Source organism: Odontesthes bonariensis, chromosome 24, assembly GCF_027942865.1.
Source record: "Odontesthes bonariensis isolate fOdoBon6 chromosome 24, fOdoBon6.hap1, whole genome shotgun sequence".
Classification (NCBI taxonomy): domain Eukaryota; kingdom Metazoa; phylum Chordata; class Actinopteri; order Atheriniformes; family Atherinopsidae; genus Odontesthes; species Odontesthes bonariensis.
In genome coordinates, this window is record NC_134529.1 from 8,695,614 (window position 1) to 8,717,499 (window position 21,886).

General features: G+C 40.3%; 1 protein-coding gene across 5 annotated transcripts in view; it reads left to right on the forward strand.

The window, feature by feature from the left end:
* The window catches only part of sipa1l1 (signal-induced proliferation-associated 1 like 1), an 82,717-nt gene that overhangs the window by 38,683 nt on the left and 22,148 nt on the right, over positions 1 to 21,886 (forward strand). For all 5 annotated transcript variants that reach the window (XM_075459864.1, XM_075459868.1, XM_075459867.1 and 2 more), the window contains 9 exons: positions 6,061 to 6,210; positions 6,316 to 7,861; positions 8,062 to 8,284; positions 8,625 to 8,755; positions 10,728 to 10,916; positions 11,618 to 11,792; positions 13,474 to 13,577; positions 13,732 to 13,889; positions 19,801 to 20,380. In XM_075459864.1, coding sequence (XP_075315979.1) covers positions 6,443 to 7,861; positions 8,062 to 8,284; positions 8,625 to 8,755; positions 10,728 to 10,916; positions 11,618 to 11,792; positions 13,474 to 13,577; positions 13,732 to 13,889; positions 19,801 to 20,380 — 2,979 coding nt within the window. In that variant the 5' untranslated portion in view covers positions 6,061 to 6,210; positions 6,316 to 6,442. The remainder of the gene's footprint in view (positions 1 to 6,060; positions 6,211 to 6,315; positions 7,862 to 8,061; positions 8,285 to 8,624; positions 8,756 to 10,727; positions 10,917 to 11,617; positions 11,793 to 13,473; positions 13,578 to 13,731; positions 13,890 to 19,800; positions 20,381 to 21,886) is intronic.

The window sequence follows — 21,886 nt, forward strand, 5'->3', positions numbered from 1 at the left end:
GCATATACTAGATACTTGTTAAAGTTTGAAAATGACTGAATACGTTGCTTCCTTGTCTGCACATCTTTTAAACCAGCTGAAAACTGAGAGCCTCTAATGTCGCTGAGCCTGCTAAAGATGATGTGGGTGAGAAAAGTAATGTGATGCAATATTTGTCATCTGGGCAATTTGTGTTATTGTTGTGCGAGACAGGGAAAGAGACACATGGAAGTTCACACCAAGTGTCTGAGTCATACTCTGGATCTCGCTTGTTTTCTTTCCCTCAGACTCATTGCATAATAGGTGGTGTTAAAGTCTCGCCACACCTTCGCTCAGCAGCGTTTAGACATGAGGTGGTCAAGAGGGCATGTTGTCCAGGTTTCAGTCAGTGTTTTCACCCTTTGGCTTTACTCCGGAGTTGCTCATCTATTTATTTTCGTCATGTCCAAAGGATCTTAAAACAGATGGTAGTTTGGGCTGGGACAGAAATGGTTTCTGTGGTGAGCTTGTGAAAGCCATTTAGACATAAGGTAGCATGTTTTGTCAGGAATCACAAAAACATGACGGGACTTGACTCACCTGTCGATGTGGTAATGACGTCTGTCTGGGGAAATAGGTGTATAATTGTCATAGATTTATTAGCCTAATTATTAGCCTTATTTCTTCATATTTAACTGTCTGGCTTCTACTCTTCTGTCATTATTTATCTGTCCTGTGATTGCAACGTGGAGCTTATTTGTTATCCATTTTCAACACAATACAGGCTGATTGAAAACTGATCTTTTATTCATTCAGCAATTGTCTTGAAATTTGCAAAGAAGAAAGAAGAGAATGTACAGTGCAGGGTTTTGGTATTTTAACTTGAGGTACACCCATATAAAGACCTTGGGACTGGCTCTTCTCAGCGTGCATCACTGTCACTCAGTTAGTCAGTAAGCTCATTGGCTCTGTAATTTTCAGGTGTGCATGACTCACTGTGCACTGGAGCAGATTCATAGTCCCACAGCTGTGGGCCCCGGCACACCTGTGCTGCGTGACAACAACCTTATACCCTGGCAGACAGTAGCATTTTGAACAATGGTAAGCAGTAATGTTAATGACTTCTTTTTGAAAAGCAGCACTGAGAGTAATGGCACAGACTTGGAGCTCAGTAGTAGATTCCTCCTTTATTTTTTTTGGCAATACATGAATTATTAGCCTTATGAAATTAACTGTCTCTTATTCCTCTAATTCAGTAAGAAGCAGAAATGAAGCTGTAATTTCAGTGGAAGATTTCTTGACAACATAACTGCTAGACATAATTAAAATGTTTAATTTGATTAAAACTCTGGGCATTATAATTAGTCCAAAGCCTTTCAGCTGAAAAATGTGAAATGAGGAGTTACTTGTACACGAATAAGAAATTAGAGACCTAAAGTGAAATATGTCATTTCTCAAGACTACTAACGATGAGGACATGGTCGCCTGACTGAGTGCTTATACAGACAATTACAATGACATCATCCTCGAGAAAGATTTATAGATTTTATCACCAGGTTCCATGAGAGAAGACAGTAGTTTTCACGTAGCAAGCTTATATAGGGACTGCCAATTTTACCGAGTGGAAGTTGAAATGGATTTCACTACAGTCGTCTCAGTGAGCGTAAAAGTCCTGCAGCTGACAAGTATTTGAAAATATGGTGAGAGTAGAAATATGAGGGCATTCTGTTTAGTATTCTATGTAATGATGTGGAGTGAAAATATAGCTCAAATGTGCAACCCAAATTCTGCAAAGTTAGGATGCAAAGATAAAAATTTAGATTTGTCTGAACACAGAACAGTTTTTCTCTGTGTTCTTAATTGAGTGTGAGCATGCATGGGTGTTTGTCTCATTTGTTGGCCCTGTGATCTGTAATTGACTGGCAGCCTGTCCAGGGAGTACCCTGCCTCTCACCTCATAGCACCTGGGATAGGCTCCACCCCCCCATCACTTATATAAAACAGATATGTGTTGCCATCAAATTCAAGATCAGCTTATATTTTTCACAAATGAATGAATTGCATATTTTTCAACATTTTATGTTTTGTGTGTTCTTTTGTAAATAGAATGTCGGTTTGTGAGATCAGCAAAACGACGCACTCTATTTTTATTCATATTTTCCTTTAGTATCCCAACTTTTTTGGAATTGAGGTTGTTGGTCAGTTTAATGGAATAACATGACACTAAACCCAGAGTTGCTCCTGGTGTCAAGCACCTTTCATGTTATCTTTCTCGTAATTTTTTGCATGTGTGTGTGAGAGAAGCATTGTTTAATGTTTTGAGCACCTCAGAGGATGAAAAACACCATACAAGTGCAGATCATTTACCAAACACTCTCAGCTTGACTTCAAGGTAAGGCAAAGGGAAATAATCTGTAGTTGTACAATAATGTGTTTTATGAGACTTCACCATTTCTTTGTTTTATTAGAAATCCTGCAACATTATTTTTCCCTACTATATGGATGGGCTTTTAAAGCCACACTCTTTGACTTGTTTCTTTAAATACTCGATAGGATACCTCAGCAAAAGTTTCATTGCGTTGCTGTCTTACGCAAGAAGAAAGTAAGTTCCTCCGTAAACAGTTTCTACACGGACAACCTCAGCAAAAGTTTGCTGCAAGGAGCAGTGATGCTCCCTATTTACCTCAGGAATCAAACTTATTTAGACACTGCTAAAGGTTACTGGGTATCTGTCAGTGTAATTGGTCCTCAGCGACTGCAGAAAGATGTGCAATGCCACACTCATCTGTTTCAATTCGCAGTCTCCCATCCTTACACACAATATAATCATTCCCCCCCCGCTTACTCTGTTCTCCAGCTCTTCCTCCTTTTTTCACAGTTTCTTCTCATTCCCTCCAACTCATTAAAATAGTACTACCCAATCCTCTGGGAGAAGAGAAAGGCCACTCTGCAGGTAGTTATTTGGAAAACACCATTAGTTTGAGTTCAGAGGCATCATTGGCTCAAAACAATTTGAAGCGCTGTGCTGCTACTGTTTGACTTCTAATCTTGTCATTTTAATGGGGTTTGTGTGGGGAAAGGGCTAAAATATTACCATGTGTGCTTTTCTTGATGACTTTTAAAGGCACCAATAATGTGGAACTCTCTGTCATTTGTATCTTGTTTTGATTTCTCTACATTTCCATATTCCATTGTGGACAGGCCAAATGGACAGGTTATTCACTCATGCATTAAATCATGCATGTTAAAAATAATGAAAAAGAGATATAATTAATGTACACAACTGATCGTAATCAGTTTAACAATAGAATATCTGCAATTATTTATACAGCATTTGTATAAAGCTTCAAAATGAATGTTTCTTTGTGTATACACTTTACGTAGTAGATATTATGTAAATGAAGCAGTTTCTATGAATAGTTCTGGCACTTTTTTACAAGGTCATCACATAATCTCTTGCTTGCGTGGTGTTCGAGATGGCAAAATTAAAGTTTGCCCCTATTTAGAAAAAAAGAATTCAGCCTTGGCGACCTCCAAAGTCTGTCACAGTTTGTAGGTTCTGCACTTTCTTTTGTAATAAGTGCTCAGAATGATTGTTGTGGATGAGCATGCAACTACTCAGTTCAACAGCTTTCCAGTCTACTAGACAAACCATCTCTTAGGAGTTTAAGTGCATGAAAGAGAGAGAACAGTGGGTGTGACTGTGTCCTTAAAAGAGTGTCTGTAGCCTTATTGTGTCTGTACTGACAGGAACTGTAAAGTGTATGGATGTCTGGAAACAAATCACCTTTGTGTGTGATGGAGTGAACCATTATTTTAAAATGTAAAAGAACCCATTGCTTACCACTTTATCCAACCTTGCATATTTCTTTCTTTAAATTCTGTGTTTGTCTCTTTGTGTCAGTCATTGTTTTGTTTAAGGAGCCACTGAAAGAGCTTAAAAAAAAGGCTGAACCACCAGTCTACATTTGGTAGGAGAAATGCCTGTTGTGTGCTTATATTTGCTGTGAAGTGAAAGCTTTGACGGGGTTCATCTATATTCATGCATGTTGAGTTGCACAAGCTCCTTTCAGAATACATTGAATGGTTTATTTTGCTCCAAAGGTGAGCGTACAACTGACACAAAAGCTTGTGAGCTTGAAAAAATGATTTCACAGCTTATTTTTTTCCAACACAGTTTAGAGAAGGCTGTGAGACCTCTTTAGGGTATGAAAACTGCTCCACCAATGTACTTCTGTAAATGGAATGGAAATCACCCAGTCAGACTACCACACACTTACAACAATTTGCTGTGAAATGGGTAAAGATTTTCTTTTTAAATTTGAAGCTGTTATGCATGAAATACTTGTGTATTTCAAGCTGAAGACTGAACCACAGGCAAGGATGTCATGCTGCTCAGACAGACCTGTTCTATCCGTTCATTGTTTGTGAATCGAGTAGAGAAGACTCTGTAGTGCCCTAAGCACCTGGGGTCAAAACTGCAAATTAATACATCGCCTCTTTTTCACAGGGTCAGCTCAATGTTTTCTTTTCATAGATGAGATGTACAACATTAATGGCTCCATTAGTCTTTTAAAGAGATACTGTCAATGAGATAATGGTCAAATATATGTTGACGTTCCACAAAGCTTCATTTAGGCACAATCTCGACAGTGCTGGTTATATTTTGTGTGATATTTACCATTCAGGCCCCTAACTACTACATTAATATAACACAAAAGCTCTTTTTTTCCCCCCTTTCTTTTTCCGAAATCTTCAACTTTTAATGTATGTTACTAACTTTGGCTTCATGTTTATCTTTTTTTTTTTTTCAAATTGAAATGGTGTATCTTGAAAATGTTTATGCAACAAATGCGTCTCTCCGGGTTTAAAAGGCAAAATGACACACATGTCGCTCAAGATGGGTCAACGTGACTGCAGACATGCTGTAGTCTCTACCAAAACAACCAGGCTTCTATGTTGATCCACAAACCAGGTGCCGGTAAATCAAAGTCTAAAGTGCTCATAGCCAGGTGTATGGGAAGGGGAAGAGTCAATCGCCTTCTTCACTTTCTCACACGCTAACACTCACTCTCTCTTACAGAAAATGCCCTCGACATGACTGCTTATCTCCATGGTGACACAAAGTCTGTTTTAGGAGAGAGGTGGTGCCACATTATGGGCACTCAACTAGGACATCACATAGTGAGACAACCTGAAGCCGCAGCCCTTTCTGTGGAAAAGTATACAAGGCAATACATGTCACGCTGACTGCATGACATGTATATGACTGCATATTATGGCTTACATGTGTGGAAGTGTTGATCTGGGACGCACGAAGCCCTTAAGAACAAATGCACTCGAAGGTGACTCTCTAAGCTCTGACACTGAACATTTAGATACTGTTGGATGCAAAAAACGTTAAGTGCGAAAAATAGTTTGTATGCGAGTCAACCAGAAGTCCATTCATTCCTGTGGGAATCCCTATAATCCCCTTTAGACGTGTGAAACTTTGCACAAACTTTTCTTTCCCCCCCTGAATTTTCCTCAAGTATGATAAAATATTTTAACTTTTGCAGTTGATTTTAAAGAGAGACCGCAATGCGTGCCAGGAAGTTTGATAAATGAGCTAACAGGCTAACAAACGACTGACTAGCTCTACAGTGAAACTAATCACGTTTTTTTTTTTTTTTTTTTTAATGCATTCGAGTAAAAATGAAATATTAGAGTTTAGCCAGCATTAGTATTGAAATACTGGGAAGCTGTGTAACATATGGAGTCAACGCATAGCGGTTTTCACATCCTGTTGCAGAAATTACAGGTAAAAACTCCAAAGATTTGCGCCTCTCATTGCTGAAATGCGCTGCTAATCTGTGACCCTGCAGTTAAATTGGATGGGCTCAATATACTGCATCTCAATCTCATCTTTTTTATCAATATATTCTTCGTTATGAACATGACATTGCAGCCTCCCTTGTTATGAATTTTTTTCAGGTATGCAGAACAGCTGTCTCTTTTTTTTTTTTTTTTTTTTAAAGGAGTTTAATACAGCGGCTTGTAATATTGCCATTTTTCTCATTCTTCATCTGCGTCCCTCTGCCTTTTCTTTTTGTCTCTCCTCAGGCTCTCTTTGCTGCTGTTCAGTCTCTGGGAACCAGTTTGAATGAACTGAGTTCTCTCCTAGCATGAATCAAATACAGATGGTGTTTTAGGGACCACAGCTGTGAAAGTTCACCATCAACACATTTTTAATCAAGCTTTAGGTTTTTAAAGGTATGGCATCTTAATTTTTTAAGCAACATGTTTAACTTCCATGTATTTAATTCTCTGTTCTACCTTTTTTTTTTTAAAAAAATTCTCTCTTTGCTATTTCTGCAGAAACAAATGTGAATCTGCAGAACCTCCTCACTTCATTCATTATGTTGACCCATATCTAAACCAATTTGCACCTTATCACCACCTTTCCCTCCCATCTCCCCTCCCCACACCCTTTCCCATCGTCGTCATGACCAGTCTGAAGCGCTCTCAGACAGAACGCTCAGTCGGGGGCTCTGTGCCAGCCACTGATGAATTCTATACCCGTCGCCTTCGACTGCCTAATGGAGGAGCACCACCACCTCGCAGTGAGAGCGCACACATCTCCTCCTCCTCAAACACAGGTACCAACCCTGGTGTCCCAAAGATGGGGGTTCGGGCCCGTGTGGCTGACTGGCCCCCAAGGAAAGATGGTGGAGGAGGGGGCGTTTGGCATATAACTGTGGAAACGGACTCGCCCAGTTCCACCAATACCACCAGCTCCTCAGGATCAGGGAGTGGGGACAGAGAAAGACTTCTAGGAGGGGGAGGAGGAGGAGGAATGGGTACTAGTGGTAGTGGTGGCAGTGGAGGAGGAGGAAACGTGTCAGCCGTCCAAGCCCACAGCAATCTGTCAGCCAAGCTGGGTCACCTGATAAGCCCACAAGACTCATCCATGCTGCGCAACATTCACAACACACTGAAGAGCAAGATGCAAAGCAAGGGAAAGGATAATCGCTTCTTGTCACCAGATGGCTATCTGGGCTCACCTCGCAAAGGCATGAGACGTATCCGACAGCGCAGTAACAGTGATATTACCATCAGTGAGCTGGATGGGGACGGGAATGAGGGCTGGTCCTTCTCTGGGTGGACACCCATGCACCGTGAGTATGGCAGCACTTCATCTATAGACAAACACGGGGTGTCAGGAGAGAGCTTCTTTGACATGTTAAAGGGATACCAGTCCTCTGAGGCCCCTGATCAGCGAAGCCCAGCTCCAGAGAGACTAACAGAACTCCTTTCTGTGGCTCCTGTGAAGCAGGCTGCCCTGGACCTGCCAGATGGACCTTTAGGTCCAGCCCGAGGTAGTCCTGCCAGTCGGGTGAAGGACCGAGAGAAGCACTTGAAAAGAAGATCAAAGTCAGAAACGGGTGGAGAATCCATATTCCGAAAGCTCCGCAGTGTAAAGGTGGAGGGTGACACGTCAAGGGCTGGCTCAGATGCTGAGGATGGGGGCAAAGGGGATGAAAGTGGCCCACCTCCTAAACCTTGGCTGTGCCAAAAAGGCTTTGCTCATTTTGACATCCAGTCTTTACTATTCGACCTAAATGAAGCAATCCAAAGCCGGCAATCTGGGGCCAAACGTAAGAACACCACGACCGGTGCCTCTGCTGCAGCTGCTGCATCTGCCTCGGCCTCTTCCTCGCTGTCTTCCAATCAGAGTGGAGTTTATGGCTCACCTTGTGGCTCACAAGAGGAGCTAAGCAAGGAGGGTACAGGAGGAGTTCACAGTACCAACCCTGCCTTGGACCCTGGTGACGACAAGAGCAATGATTTGGTTCTCAGCTGTCCTTGTTTCAGAAATGAGATCGGTGGAGAGGGTGAGAGGAACATCTCTCCACCTAAACAGGTATTGCAAGGAACAGATATACATGTAAATTCTGTGATATTGTAATTTAAAGTCTGGACCATTTCTCAACATCAGCACATTCTCAACTTGGTAATGCACAAAAATATACGGATCCATATTGAAAACCTGCCAAAGATTAAATGGGATGGTGTGGTGGATAGCTTGCTTGCTTCATTTGTTTCTTGGAATTTGTCTTCCAGCCAGGCAGCATAGGTAGTGGTGGGAGCTCCAGCAGTTCCTCTGGCAACACAGAGGAAGGACCTTTGGATGCCACTCTCTGTACCCATTTTACCAACGCTGGTGTGGCTGTGTTGGAGGCTCCCAAGGATGGGCCAAGTCATAACGCTGACAGATCCAAAAGATATATTGTGGAACATGTTGACCTTGGTGCCTATTACTACAGAAAGTATTTCTATCTCAGAGGTAGGCTCTAATCTCATCTTTAATTACATTTGTTGGAAATGCCATATATAGTCACATGTCTGATAATTTGCACAATGTTCAGAATTCATTCAGTTTTTGCATTAAGCATAAGAATTAGTAGGCAGCATAGAAAAACTATAAAAGTTAGGTTTTACATATAAGAGTCTTGTTATGTTTTTACATTCATTGTACATACATACATACATACATACATACATACATACATACATACATATATATATATACTTCAAAAACTCTCCTTCAGTCTGAAGTCTCCTCTCTTTTCTGTAATAATTTTATGGCCTTTCCTGCCTCAAATCCCCCTCTTCCTCTCTCCTAGAACACTGGAACTATTTGGGGGTAGACGAGAACTTGGGCCCAGTGGCAGTGAGTCTGAGGAGAGAGAAGCTGGAGGAACACAAGGAACATGGTCAGCAATACAATTACAGGGTCCTCATCAGAACAAGCGAGGTGAGTTGAAATGGACACATAACTTCCAATTCTTTGTACACTGACATATTTTATTTTGTGCCAGGAACTTTTATTGATAATTGTGTTATAGATATTTTTTCTAGCTGAGCATTGCATTCATCAGGCTTTGCTGTATTGGTAGCTGCTCCTTCTGGCTTCTGTGAATTTTCATGTACTTAAACGTGTCAATATTTAGTACACTCTGTACTGAATGATGTTACCGAGAGGCTATTATGAGTTCAGATCGTGTAGGAGTTAACACACAGAATCTGCACCCAGTTGGGGGAGATGTAAAAGCTTCAGCTGAACATTGTCAGCTCAAGATGCCACCGCCTCTACTCCTTAACACCACCTCGAATGATTGCATGTTTGATCTGATTTTTAATGTACTCTTTACAATTCTCAATCTGTGGTTTGCAGTTTGAGGAAATGGTTTGTAAATCCCTCTAGACCCCGTTGCCATCTCCTCCAATAGACATACTAGAGCTAGAGATCATCATTCCCTGAGCTGAACGCCCACCCACCATCTTTGTCAGCCTTCGTCTGTGAAGGTCTGAGCTGTGCCATTTTGCAGCTAAGTGAGACCAAAAAAAGATTAAAGGGATTTGAGCGAGGAATTTAAAGTGTTGCTCTTGTATGAAAGCACAACATGGGTAATAGCCCCTGCAATCCTTTAAGATGACTCACAACCTACTGTGATGTTTTCTTTTTCTTCATTTCTTCATTTCTCTTGCCTCCCTGTCCCCTCTAATTAAAATTTTCAGAGTAGGGAGCTTTTCAGGTATAAAGGTACGTGTGCGTCTGTGGGGGAGTGAGTGGGATGCCCTGATTTAAGAGACAAAAAGCTCAGTGTCCATCAAGCGTCAAAGACGGCTGTCCTCTCTAGTTAAGAGCACTCCTCTTCTTCACTTTGTTTAAAACTGAGTGTGCTTACACCAACGCTGGACAGAGCAAACACAAAACACAGATACTTCTAAGTGCCTTGGGTCCACTGTGGACTACTAGCTCTGTTTATTTGCTCATGATAAATTCTCAGGCATTGGACTTTCTACACTCCTGCTGATTTATTGATGCATGTCCTCCTTTTTGCTTGTTTTACCCTGATGCCTTCATAGTACAAACTACAGCAGCAAAATCTACACAGATTATTTTTTTCCTCTCCTTAGCCACATAGTTTTCTACACTTTCTTGTATCAGCATAGAAAAAAACTGACTGCCAGAGTCACTTTTTTTAAACTACATTTTGTGGAAAAATCAGCAAGATTGCTGAGACTTTTGGGCCTCATCATAGTCTGTGGATTTTCAAGGAACTGACCTTCACACAGCAGAAATAGAGTTGTGTTAGTTAAAACTTTGTTAAAACTTCTCAGATCCAAGAGAGAAACAACCAAAGCAACATTTATCTACTAATACAGATTAAATCTGGTTCTGACACAACAAATATACTTTGATAATTCCACGGTATTATATAGGCTTAAATATATGTTAACCACAGAAAAGGGATTCAGAATGTTTTCTGATGCTGTCTTTGGTTGTTATGAGAAAACTGGAGTCTTTAAGTAGATTATATCAACATGATGAAAAGAGAAACGATTAGGACATTGAGTTCTTGCGATATTCTCTCAATTAGACAAACAGCTTTTGAAGTGTGACAGTGTCTTTTCACTCTTAGGCCTTGAAGTGTATGATATGAATAATTAATAATTTGCCCTCAGCAAACACCAGAAAGAAAACCAAAGACTATCAGACTGTGCAGTGCAGGTAACCAAACATTTAATGATTGACTGTGGGGAAATGGGAGCTGGTTAACAGGTGTAAATGTTTAAGCACAGTTTAATATTGTATTACTTTCAGTAGGTCAAGTGATTTCCTTAATTTTAATGTAAGTGACTGTAAGGTTTTCTGGTTTAACATTAACATAGAAGCTGTTGCCCTGACTCTTACAGTTCTGGTTTTCTTGTTCTGCCTCCAGCTGAACACGCTGCGGGGTTCCATCCTGGAAGATGCAGTACCATCCACATCCAAGCATGGCCTTGGTCGAGGTCTGCCCCTAAAAGAAGTGCTGGATTACCTCGTTCCTGAGCTCAATGTTCACTGCTTACGCCTGGCACTGAACACACCTAAGGTCACTGAGCAGCTGATGAAGCTGGACGAGCAGGGGGTAAGGAGACACACTGAGTAAATTTAGATGTTTGATTGTGCAATTTGGCCCTCATGAATTGACTTGATTAAGCCATTTGATTATGCATATCTGATTACTACTATTTATTTAATGAAATATTATACAAACGTCTTGTTACCGCGATAATTCATTCAAAAGACGATCCACTCAGCCTATATTCAGCTGAAGAAGCTTCCCTGCCATTAAGTGAACCGTAGACTGTTGTGAGCAAATCGTTTTTGTTTTTTAGTTTTATGAATCACTTGTGTGGGTGAATTTTTATTTTTATTTTTTTCCCATAAAGGGGGTGTCTCTTTGTGGCCCTGAATTATTTATTATTCATTCAGTTTAGCTTGATTTATCCATTCACTCCCATAAACTGTTACGTGGAATATATACTAAGTAACAATGTGAATGCAATGTGTCATAAGTACACTCGCACACAACTAAACCTTAAGAAAAAAACGGGCTCTTTGATGCTCACGCTTCCCGATGCAATCATCAAAAGCTGAAACTCTGAAAATGTCAGCATAATTTCTTAGGAAAATGGCACTATGATCACTAAAAAAGCAACTCAAGGTTGCTCTTAAAATCCCCACTCAAGCTTAGTCTAAAATGTCAACACAGTTACTTTGTCATGATTTCTACAAAGTGTTGTTGCCGTCTCTCCTTTGGATTGAAATAGTCTGTTTTCTCCACAGCTGACTTTCCAGCGGAAGGTGGGGGTGATGTACTGCATGGCAGGCCAGAGCAGCGAGGAGGAGATGTATAACAACGAAGCAGCTGGTCCTGCACTGGAAGAGTTTCTCCATCTACTGGGCGAGAGAGTTAGACTCAAAGGCTTCACAAACTATCGAGCTCAGCTGGACACCAAGAGTATGTATAAGTGCTTTACTAATAGAATTGGGAAAAACAAACAGAGATGTACAGAGACTGCGGTTTAATAGCAGGCTTAATGTATCTAAAACTCATTTATTTCGATAGTTCAGTTTAAAAAGTTACATACAGCTCATGTTCACTGTTTAGAAATGTTACGTCATCATTTTACACAAACTGCTGCTTTCTGTGCTGTATTATCAGAAAAAGATACTCCCACATTAGAAAAGTTTGGTTGCAAGATCCAGAAACACTGACATATCCCCTAAGCCAAAGCTCATTTTGAATAGCCTGAGGAAAACTGGCAAACTGTTCAGTGAAGTATTGCTCACCTCAAAAGCTTTTCTCTCTGATGGTATGAGGGTGCATTAATACCTATCAAACTATAAACTTGTATATCCGAAAAGGCACCATCAATGCTGAAATGTATCTCCACATTTCAGAGCAACATATACTCTAAAGAGGCTACACATGATAAACCTGGTACTGTCGCAACTTTTTTGAGACATGTTACTGCCATTAAATTCAACTTGAGTTGATATTTTTGATGACATAGTAAAATTTCTCACTTTCAACATTTTGTATGTTTTCTTTACCACAGTTGAACCATATAGATAGTCTTATTTTTGTCCATAGCTACTATTATAATTATAGTTTAGCAAAATTAAATCAGTTTCTCTATTAGGGTAAAGCTATGCGATGCTTCCAGTGTACAACTGAATGAAGTTGGTTTTTATGTCTTCCATCTTTGTGTGTCACATTTCATGGATGAAACACAAGCATTGTTTCAAACATCTCTTTTTTGCCCCTCAAATGTTATTTTTAGTCAACTTTAATAACGCTGCTTCCTTTCTGTGAGTCAAAAGCCTCCTCAAAGGTTTCCAGACATGTGACTGATGGCCTTTGGTTTAAATTATTTTATTGTGAACACTCATATTGATTCTGTGTTTCTCCTCTGTGCCCTGCTTTGCCTTTGCCTGACGACGGTGACATTTAATCCAAAAATGATTGATGTCCAGTTTATTTTCACTACCTCTGCGCAAATTTTCCAAGCCTGTTTGATAAGCTACTCTTCAAATTATTCTCTTATCAATTAAGTCATTGCCCAAGATGTTCTGCCCAACAAAACTATTTTCACTATTTGCAGAATATGCAATACAATGTGTGTGTGTGTGTATGTATTATATATATATATATATATATATATATATATATATATACATATACATATACATATATAACCTTGAGTATGGCTTCGTGAATTTGATAAAATCTTGCAAACCTTTCCATAGAGGAAGTGTAATCAATTAAGGTAATCTAGCTAAGCATGCCCTTTTAAACACCCTGCAACTGTTTTGCTCCTTGACTTGAGCACATCAGTATATAGTGGAGGTGGTTATTAAGGTGCATTGGTTCTCTTAATTGCCAGAGCCAAAGACGGAGCCATTTTCTGCAAAGACAGATGTTGGGAAAAGTGGGTATTTTTTTGTTTTAAGCAAATATAAAAAGATTTATTTAAAGAAGCTACCATTTTTAAGATGTTTGCACATCTCCTATCTGGTTGTTGACCAAGAACACACCGATGAAGTGGCCTATCTCAATATTGTGCTATCATGAAACTAGTTTTCTGTTCTGTTTTTTTAATGATAAGAAAATAAATATGCACTTGTTTCCTCCTCAGCTGACTCGACGGGCACCCACTCCTTGTACACGACTCACAAGGATTATGAGATCATGTTCCATGTGTCCACCATGTTGCCCTACACACCCAACAATAAACAACAGGTATGTCAAATGATGTCAAAAGCAAACGTGTGTGTGTATATCTGTAAAGTCTTACCATTTGTAACAATTTTGACATTATTGTTATTTTCTATGCATCTTATTCAGAATTGTTTCCAAAATTGAATTTATCCCTTTTCATTTTGAACTTTTCCAGTTACTGCGGAAGCGTCATATTGGGAATGATATCGTCACCATCGTGTTCCAGGAACCTGGGGCGCTCCCCTTCACCCCCAAAAACATTCGCTCACACTTCCAGCACGTCTTTGTGATTGTGCGGGCACATAATCCTTGTTCTGACAGCTGTTCCTACAGGTGAGTTTCAGCAGCGCATAGCTACATAGTTCTGGATGTTTTCTTTAGGAGACTACCGCATATCTTCGAAAAACCACACAACTCTAAACAATACTGAAATAATTGCTGTCCAGTTTTGTGTTTAAGTCGTTTTCAAAGATGAAAATCTAAGCTGTATCGACGTATGTGTGGACAATTTGATGTTGAGACATGCACCTCACAGCGATGGATTTTGTGCAGATGTGCTCTCAGAGTTGGAAGAGTGAGAGAGGAGGGTCTGTAGAATACACTGGAGACATGGTGCTAAAAATACTCCCTGGAAATTCCTTGCATGCTTGTGTATTTATTTTTTTATTTATTCATTTAAATTATTCCTGCCAAGAAAAGTAGATGAAGCCCTTTGATCACAGCTTTTATATTGATATCAGTACACACAGGTTGGAATAAATGAGTATGAAGCAGCAACTCTTACCAGCGTGCACACTTCTTCTCTTATATCTTCTTTTGGCATGGGCCGGTTACCGGTTTCAAGGTATACCACGGTATTAAAAAGTCAAGGTTTCAAAACTCAATATTTTCTGTCCTGCCGTCCCTGCAGTATTAGCATTTAAAAAAAAAAAAAAAAAAAAAAAAAAAAAAGCTTTTATTTTTTATGTGGCGTCTAGTCGGAGAGTAAGTGGAGATTCCTCACGCCGTGTGATATTTTTGCCTAAGGTTATCCCACCATCAGAATTTCATACCGGCCCATGCCTAATCTTCTCTTCTCGGGTCCACTTGGGACCTGGGTGGGAACTTTCTCCAGGAAGTCTGGGGTGTATGCACTGGCAGTTTAGGTTCTTACATGCTACAGTCCTGTACATTTTTGGTAAATATCACTGCAGTGCACATGTGAAAACTTCTTTAGAGTTTGCCCAAAAGTTCCAAGAGAATCCAACCAGCCTTATTTACCCTTCAGGACTTATCTGCTGGCTTACAGCACATGAAATGTAAGTAATAATTCTTTATAGCCAACTGAAAGCTTTGAAGAGACCTAAACAGCTGAGTTTATTAGTTAATGTAGAATTTCTTTAATGAATTAAAATCCCATCCAAAGTCTAAATATTAACCTTGTTAATGTGTATGTATGCTATTTTTCATATGCTTGAATATTTGTCCAGTTCATAGTCAATAGCACTTACCAACAACGAACTCAGGAACTGGGTTTTAGACTGCCAGTGTTTCATACATCCCAAATCTAAGTAGCAATTCCATTAACTTGCAGAGTGGGACCAATCAGATCTGGTAATGAGGCACAATAATTCCTTTACATTAACAATGTGTTTTTAGCCCTTTGACAGAGTAGTTGAGCTGAAATCTCAACAGAGTTTGAGCAGAGTTGATGGTGTGTAGTGGCAGCTGGTTAAGCAGTGCAGTTAGAAGGTCGGTTATTTTGGGCCCGCCGGATTCTTTTCATTAAAGGGTAAAAAAAAAAAAAAACTAACGAAAACCAAAGGAATGTTATTCAGAGCAAATTAAATATGAGTTTTTAGGATTTGATAAATTCCTGAAGGAGAGGTTTAAAAAGCATATTATGAGGAAAAATACAACTTGTATTTTAAATACAAGCACCATAACATACATTTAAAACATTAAAACTGCCTGCCTTTTTATATGTTTGTACTTTTTGTACTTCCAATATCATATTCAGGCCAGCTTGTTATGTGTGTTTTGAAAACGTCTAGATAAATCCTACATGTAGAGCTTCTGTCATGCTCGTGGTATGCACATATCTTATTCCTCATAAAACACTTTCCCTCACAGCTGAAACACTGATGCTCTTACGTGTTTGCTCAAATAGTTGGCAGGTTCCATAACTCCCTCTGTACAGCTCATGTTTTCAGATTTTCTGTGTAATCTAAAACACAGTGTACCACCCTGATGTCATTTTAAAAGAAATAATTAACATTCTGCCTTACCTCTGTTTCCTTTTTAAGCTGTTCAGCTGTGAAGGACATTTCTTTGAGGTTTCTACCTCTGACTTGTTATCTAGAATTCTGTCACTCTTTCTTATCTCGCTCTCTTTGACTCCAGTATTGGCTGTTTTAATTGCCGTCGGAGCACCTTGTATGAGGCTCTAATTTTCACCCATGCAGGTACTAATACACACACATGATGAACAGGACTTGCAACAGATTGAATTTTGAACAAAGGCTAGTGAAAATGAATTTTACTCTCTGCATTCAAGTAAAACTGCAGCTTTCTGGAGTAAATTATCATTCATAGTAACTAGAGGAAATTTAACTGAGTTAACTCGGTTACTGAATGCTTTGAAGCTTTGCTTCTTAGGTTTAAGAGGACAAGGACACACACATGGCAGGGAAGGGACACAATTTGTTGCTCTGAATCGTTTGGCTCAGCTCACTAAATGGACTTGCCATTTTACAGGTGGGCATGAACGGCCTTCTTGACTCACTTTGGCTTCAACCTGCTTTGAAGCATTTGAAGATGAAAGGATAAACTGTGCTGCTCGCTGATTGGTTATTACAGTAACCTGCTCTGGATGCACATACAGAAAAAATACTAAGTTAAGATTTGCGTTTGTTGAAAAGAATCCACACACATGGCCAGCGAAATGATTTTGCTGTTTTGTGGATCAATTTTTATGCTGAATACAGCGCTGTGCAAAAGTCTTGAAGCACCTCCTTATTTCTTTATATATACCATTCATGTGCTGTAGATGGGTTTTGTTGGTCTGCCTCATCTTTTGTCCTCCACACACAGCACACAATGATGCTGGGAGTTGCCAAGTTTTTCTTCGTATGCCAGTGAAACTGTTATCTTTGTGCATTTTTTTTGTAGAAGTAACTAAACAAAAGAGAACAAATGTGTCTTTGTGACAGGCTATGAAGTAACAGAACCTGAAGATGCAATTTAAAATGTGTTCTTTGGTTAGTTGTCTATTGCTGTATGTGTGGACATAACAATGGTTCACCCCTGCAGTTAGGCACCTTTTCTATGCTTGTGAAAAAACAGCCAATGCCAAAACAAAAGCTTTGAAAGAGATTGAAAAGCCTTGAGAACTATTGCTCAAGGCCATTTTAAAAGATTATTAGAAAGTTTGACTCCTTGGAAGAAAAATATAAAGAAGTGAGAGATGGACCAGGACTTTTGCACTGTACTCTATATCATCATACTTAGGAAATTTACAGACTGTTGAACTAGAGATCATCCCAGAGTATAATGTAATAGTGACCGTAGGATTTTGCTGATCCTGACTCCCACATTGACATGTTTGATGGTGTGAAACATGACTTTCTTCCATTCACAGGAAGTTTCAACTTGAATTAATCATTTAGTATTTTGACAGTTTCATTTACTGTCTTCTTCTTTGCAAAGTCAAGCTATCGACAAAAGTGTCCTTTTTCGACTGAAGTAACTGACCATTGGCCAAAAGAGCCACTGCACAAATCTAACATTTTAAAGCTGTGTAACACAAATGTCTTATTCTGTGTGTCACCACACTGAGCAGGTGACACTGACTACGTGCCTTCCCCACATCCACACTCATAAACACATCCACCTCTGAGCCTCCCACTCCATCAGGTATTGACATGTTCTTTTCCTTGGCTTGGCTCAGTGGGCAGCAAGTCGTAGATACTGGAAGAACAGAACTGCCCACACACTGGATATTTATATGCCCACAAATCACTGAAACCACAGGAATCTGCTCTTTGTAATCCTCATGGCAGGAGGTTTGGCAGTAGAAATCACAGAGGCCACAACCCAGCAATCCCCACTGTACAGCATTCTCCTCTCCTCACCCTCTCCAGCGTTTCTCATCCATTCTCCCTTTTTCCATTCATTCTTTTGTATGCAGTCTGGATCTCTTACTTTCATACCCCTACCTACATGTCACCATCACTTTTCTCTGTCCAGCATGACTCATAGGTTCTTACTTGTCTGACTCACAGGTGTTTCAGATCAGAACAAGTGCTTTCAGAGCTCCAGTATAATGCATGTAGTGATGGGAAAAGAATAGGAATTAAAGGTCACATTTTATTTAAGCCTGCTTGTGGCCACTTTACCTACTCTTCTTCAAAATACCCTGCATGATTCATTCGCATGAACAGAAATGCAGGCACATATATCTACAATACTGTTTATTTCTTGTCTATGAGCTGTCAGTCAACATTTTTCAGAGGTTGATTGTTTGCTACTATACTTTAAGACTGCTGCAAGTAAAACTACTTTGAGATACTGTTTTAAAAACTTGAATGCTTTTTTTTTTTTAGCTATTTCAGCAAACTCAGCTGGTAAAAATACAAGTGAAAGATCTGCAGATGGGAAAAAGCATTTGTCTTCAACTTAAAGGGACAGAATACTCTTCATCCACTCTTTCAATTCGTCAAAATTGTGGAAGGCGCCGAGCAATAAGTATGGCAAACACCAAATTGTGAAGTAATACAGCAGTCTCATCCCCCTTCCACTGTAATGGTCATAATGAAAATATCTGACCAGTTACATGAATACTAACACATTGTGTGTTTCCTGCACACATAATTGTACAGTGTGCTTCCCGGCTTCATGTTTCTGTCTTGTCATAAACCAGGAAGGGAGATGCAAACATTTCAACATGCTAGCACTTCTGAACTGTTTCCATCAGTCATGCGTTAAATACTTGGATGTTCACCCTCCAAGGCAGTTTTAACCAGAAAAAAAAAAAAAAAAAAAAGTTTCCTCTTTTAATCCAGTCTGTCACAAACATGGAGAGGTGGGAAATTAGGTGTCGACAATTTGACGCCTAATATAATTGAACACCACATGTCTCCAGTGAGGACAGGGTGTCCCTCAGTTATGTTTAGAAATATGTGGGTGACATAGGCATTGCTTATTAGACAATGCGATTAATCCTGGTGTCAACATGTGTGCTGATGCCTGTCAGCAGGGAAGCGTGTGGGAGGAGGGCTCCGACTTCCTGTGCTACTCTTATCACCTGGTAATTATCACCAGTGAGAGGATCTGTGATTGACTCATTTCGCTGAGACGAGGTTGAGACTGGGACAAGTGACCTATGTACAAACAGAGCTTTTTAGACCTTTTAGTTGCCTTATTTAGCATTTCAGACTCAGACAGTCAACTTTTGTTAGGAGTATTTTTGTCTCACTTTGCAGAGGAATGCTTTTTTCTTCTTCTTCTTCTGGTGAAGCACTTGTTCCCTCCTCGTCTTAGCCCACACGGTCTCCTTTCTCAGCCACATTTTATTTTACTCTCACTCTGGGCTTTAAGGGACTTTTGGCCGGATTTTTGGAATAGTAGTCTCCCCACATCTTTCTTTTCTGTGTTGCTGCCCGTCTGAGTTCCTGACATACCAGAAAGGGCAATTGGCCACAGATGGCCATTCAAGAGACTTAATAAAAAGGGGGGGAAAAAACTGAACAAGAAAAAACAGGAAAGCGCTTCTATGCAAATTCAGTAATAATTGCTTTTAGTCATACAACTGTTAGTGTAATAAAAATGGCAACAAATGGCTGATTTGATGTAGATCATGAAGAAACCAATGATGATTAGCACCAGAACCGCCTCTTCACAGTTTCACAAAACTGCTTAATTGCTCTATTTCCATGTTTTTTTTTTGTTTTTTTTTTTAATGAGAAAACTTGCTGAAACTTGAAGCTTGAAACTTGTTATTGCATATTATCTTTATTGCAGCACATGCTGGCAATTAACCACTTCTTAAATGTAAATCTTAGTTCAAATCTTGGATCTGACTTTTTTTTTTAACTGATTGCTGTTTAATAAAACAATAAATCAAAACCCAAGGATCTATGATGTCTGAACAAATCACCCAAACTCATACAGGAATGACTGATTTGTTAACCATCACTTCCTTTTTTTCCTTTTTACTTGTCTGCCTTCTTCTTTTATTTTCTCTCTCTGTATTTTTCCCTTGCAGCGTGGCAGTGACCCGTTCCAAAGACGTGCCCTCGTTTGGTCCACCAATCCCAGAGGGTGTGACCTTCCCCAAGTCGTCTGTTTTCCGGGACTTCCTGCTGGCCAAAGTCATCAATGCAGAAAATGCTGCCCACAAATCACACAAGTTCCGGGCCATGGCCACCCGAACACGCCAGGAGTACCTGCGTGACTTGGCTGAGCGCCACACCACCAGCACTCCAATTGACCCCTCTGGAAAGTTCCCTTTCATTTCCTTGGCTCATAAAAAGAAAGAGAAGAGTCGACCGTATGGAGGAGCAGAGCTGCGCAGTCTAGGGGCGGTGACCTGGCCAGTTCATGCTGAGGATCATGGGAACGGAGGGGAATTGGAAGCCCTACTGGCTATTTCCAATGACTTTCTCATCCTGCTGGACCAGGAGGCCAAGGCTGTGGTGTTCAACTGTGCCATCAAGGATGTGATTGGGTGGACTCTAAGCAGTCCTGCGTCTTTGAAGATTTTCTACGAGAGGGGGGAAAGCATCTCTCTGAGGAGCATCAGTAATAATACAGAGGATTTCAAAGAAGTGGTCAAACGTCTAGAGGTTAGAAGGCATGCACATTACACACTACATATGTGATAAGATGGGTGCTTGTGACTTTTGCACTTTCAGAATCACGCAAGCAACCCACCTTTGTCTAAGCTGACAGCATGACAAACTCATGTTCAAAATTAAATTAGTTCATTTGGTAGCCTCTTTGTTTTTTGCCAAGAGTACCCTAATTTTTATTTTGAGTGTCAAAAGGACATTGGGCCTTGTGCAACAACCGTTCGTACGAACAGATTTGTTCTTAAGTCGTGCGTACGAGTGATTTAAGAGAATTTGCGCATTCACCAATCTTTTCGTATTTTCGTTTTCTTTCAGGTACGAACAGAATTTACGAGTGATCCAGAGCTGTTGTAGGAGTTTCGTAAAATAGTCCGCTGTTATTCCAATCAAGTTTGCTTGACTAATGGATTGTATATTTAATTACTTGGGAAGTGTAACCAGTGGCTGACTTGCTATTTTTGGATACCTTAGCGCGTCAGGCTCTTGGAAGAGACCGTGTAGAGACAGACGAATGGCTGACATCGCGATTTAGATTGCCAAGGACTGTGCTGCTGTGCTGCTGCAAATATGCAGCTTGCTGGAGCCACAACTCCAGAGAGAAACACGCCGATCAAACCCAATTCCACCAAGCAATAGACTGCGCACATATACTGTTCAAAGCACCCGTGCTGTTGTGGAGCGCACTATTGGTGAGCTGAAGGCCACGTGGGTATGTCTCGATACAGCGGGGGCAAACTGCTCTATAGCCCAGAGAAATCTGGCATGCTGCAGTTTGCACAATATTGCCATGAACGAGCGTCTCCTACAACCTGAACCAGCCTAGGCAGACCAGAAGGTGTGGTGCCATAAGACCCCCCCCCCCCCCCCCCCCATCAAAGTGCCATCATAATGAGGCAACAACTGATTGCACGGCTTTAGTTGCAGTCATCAAACGCATTTTAGGCCATTTTCATATCACACCATTTCTTCTTTATTATGGTGACATCACAAACTACATGTGACATGGAATTAACAGCACTCGTAATAACTTCCCATTTCTTCGCTTTAGCAGGTCCCGTAATTCCACTGCCGACATAAAACTGACAGGTTTTCCTTTTTGGATCTCTGAAAGCAGAACGTAAATCTCAGAGCCCGTAAAGTTGTTCTTTTTGCGCCTTGATGCTATTCTCATGACTCAACACTCAACACTTCTGGCACAGGAGAGAGGAAGCGTAGCCTTATATGGTTTTATTTTGGGTGTGGAGTATGCAAATCTACTATCCTCGTGCTCTTAAATACGGACGGGTGGCATTCATCATTTACGCAGGTCGTTTACACACTTTGTCCTAAGTTAAGAGCGTTTGTTGAATCTGACGTGGCCTGTTCGTACAAGACCGTATGAACAAAATAAGAGAAATTTAGAATAAAAATACGAAAATGTTCTTGCATGAGGCCCAGTTGTTAGAGAGTGCTCATGATGCAAAATTAGACTAAACTGTTCATTCATGTAAAGAATAGTAT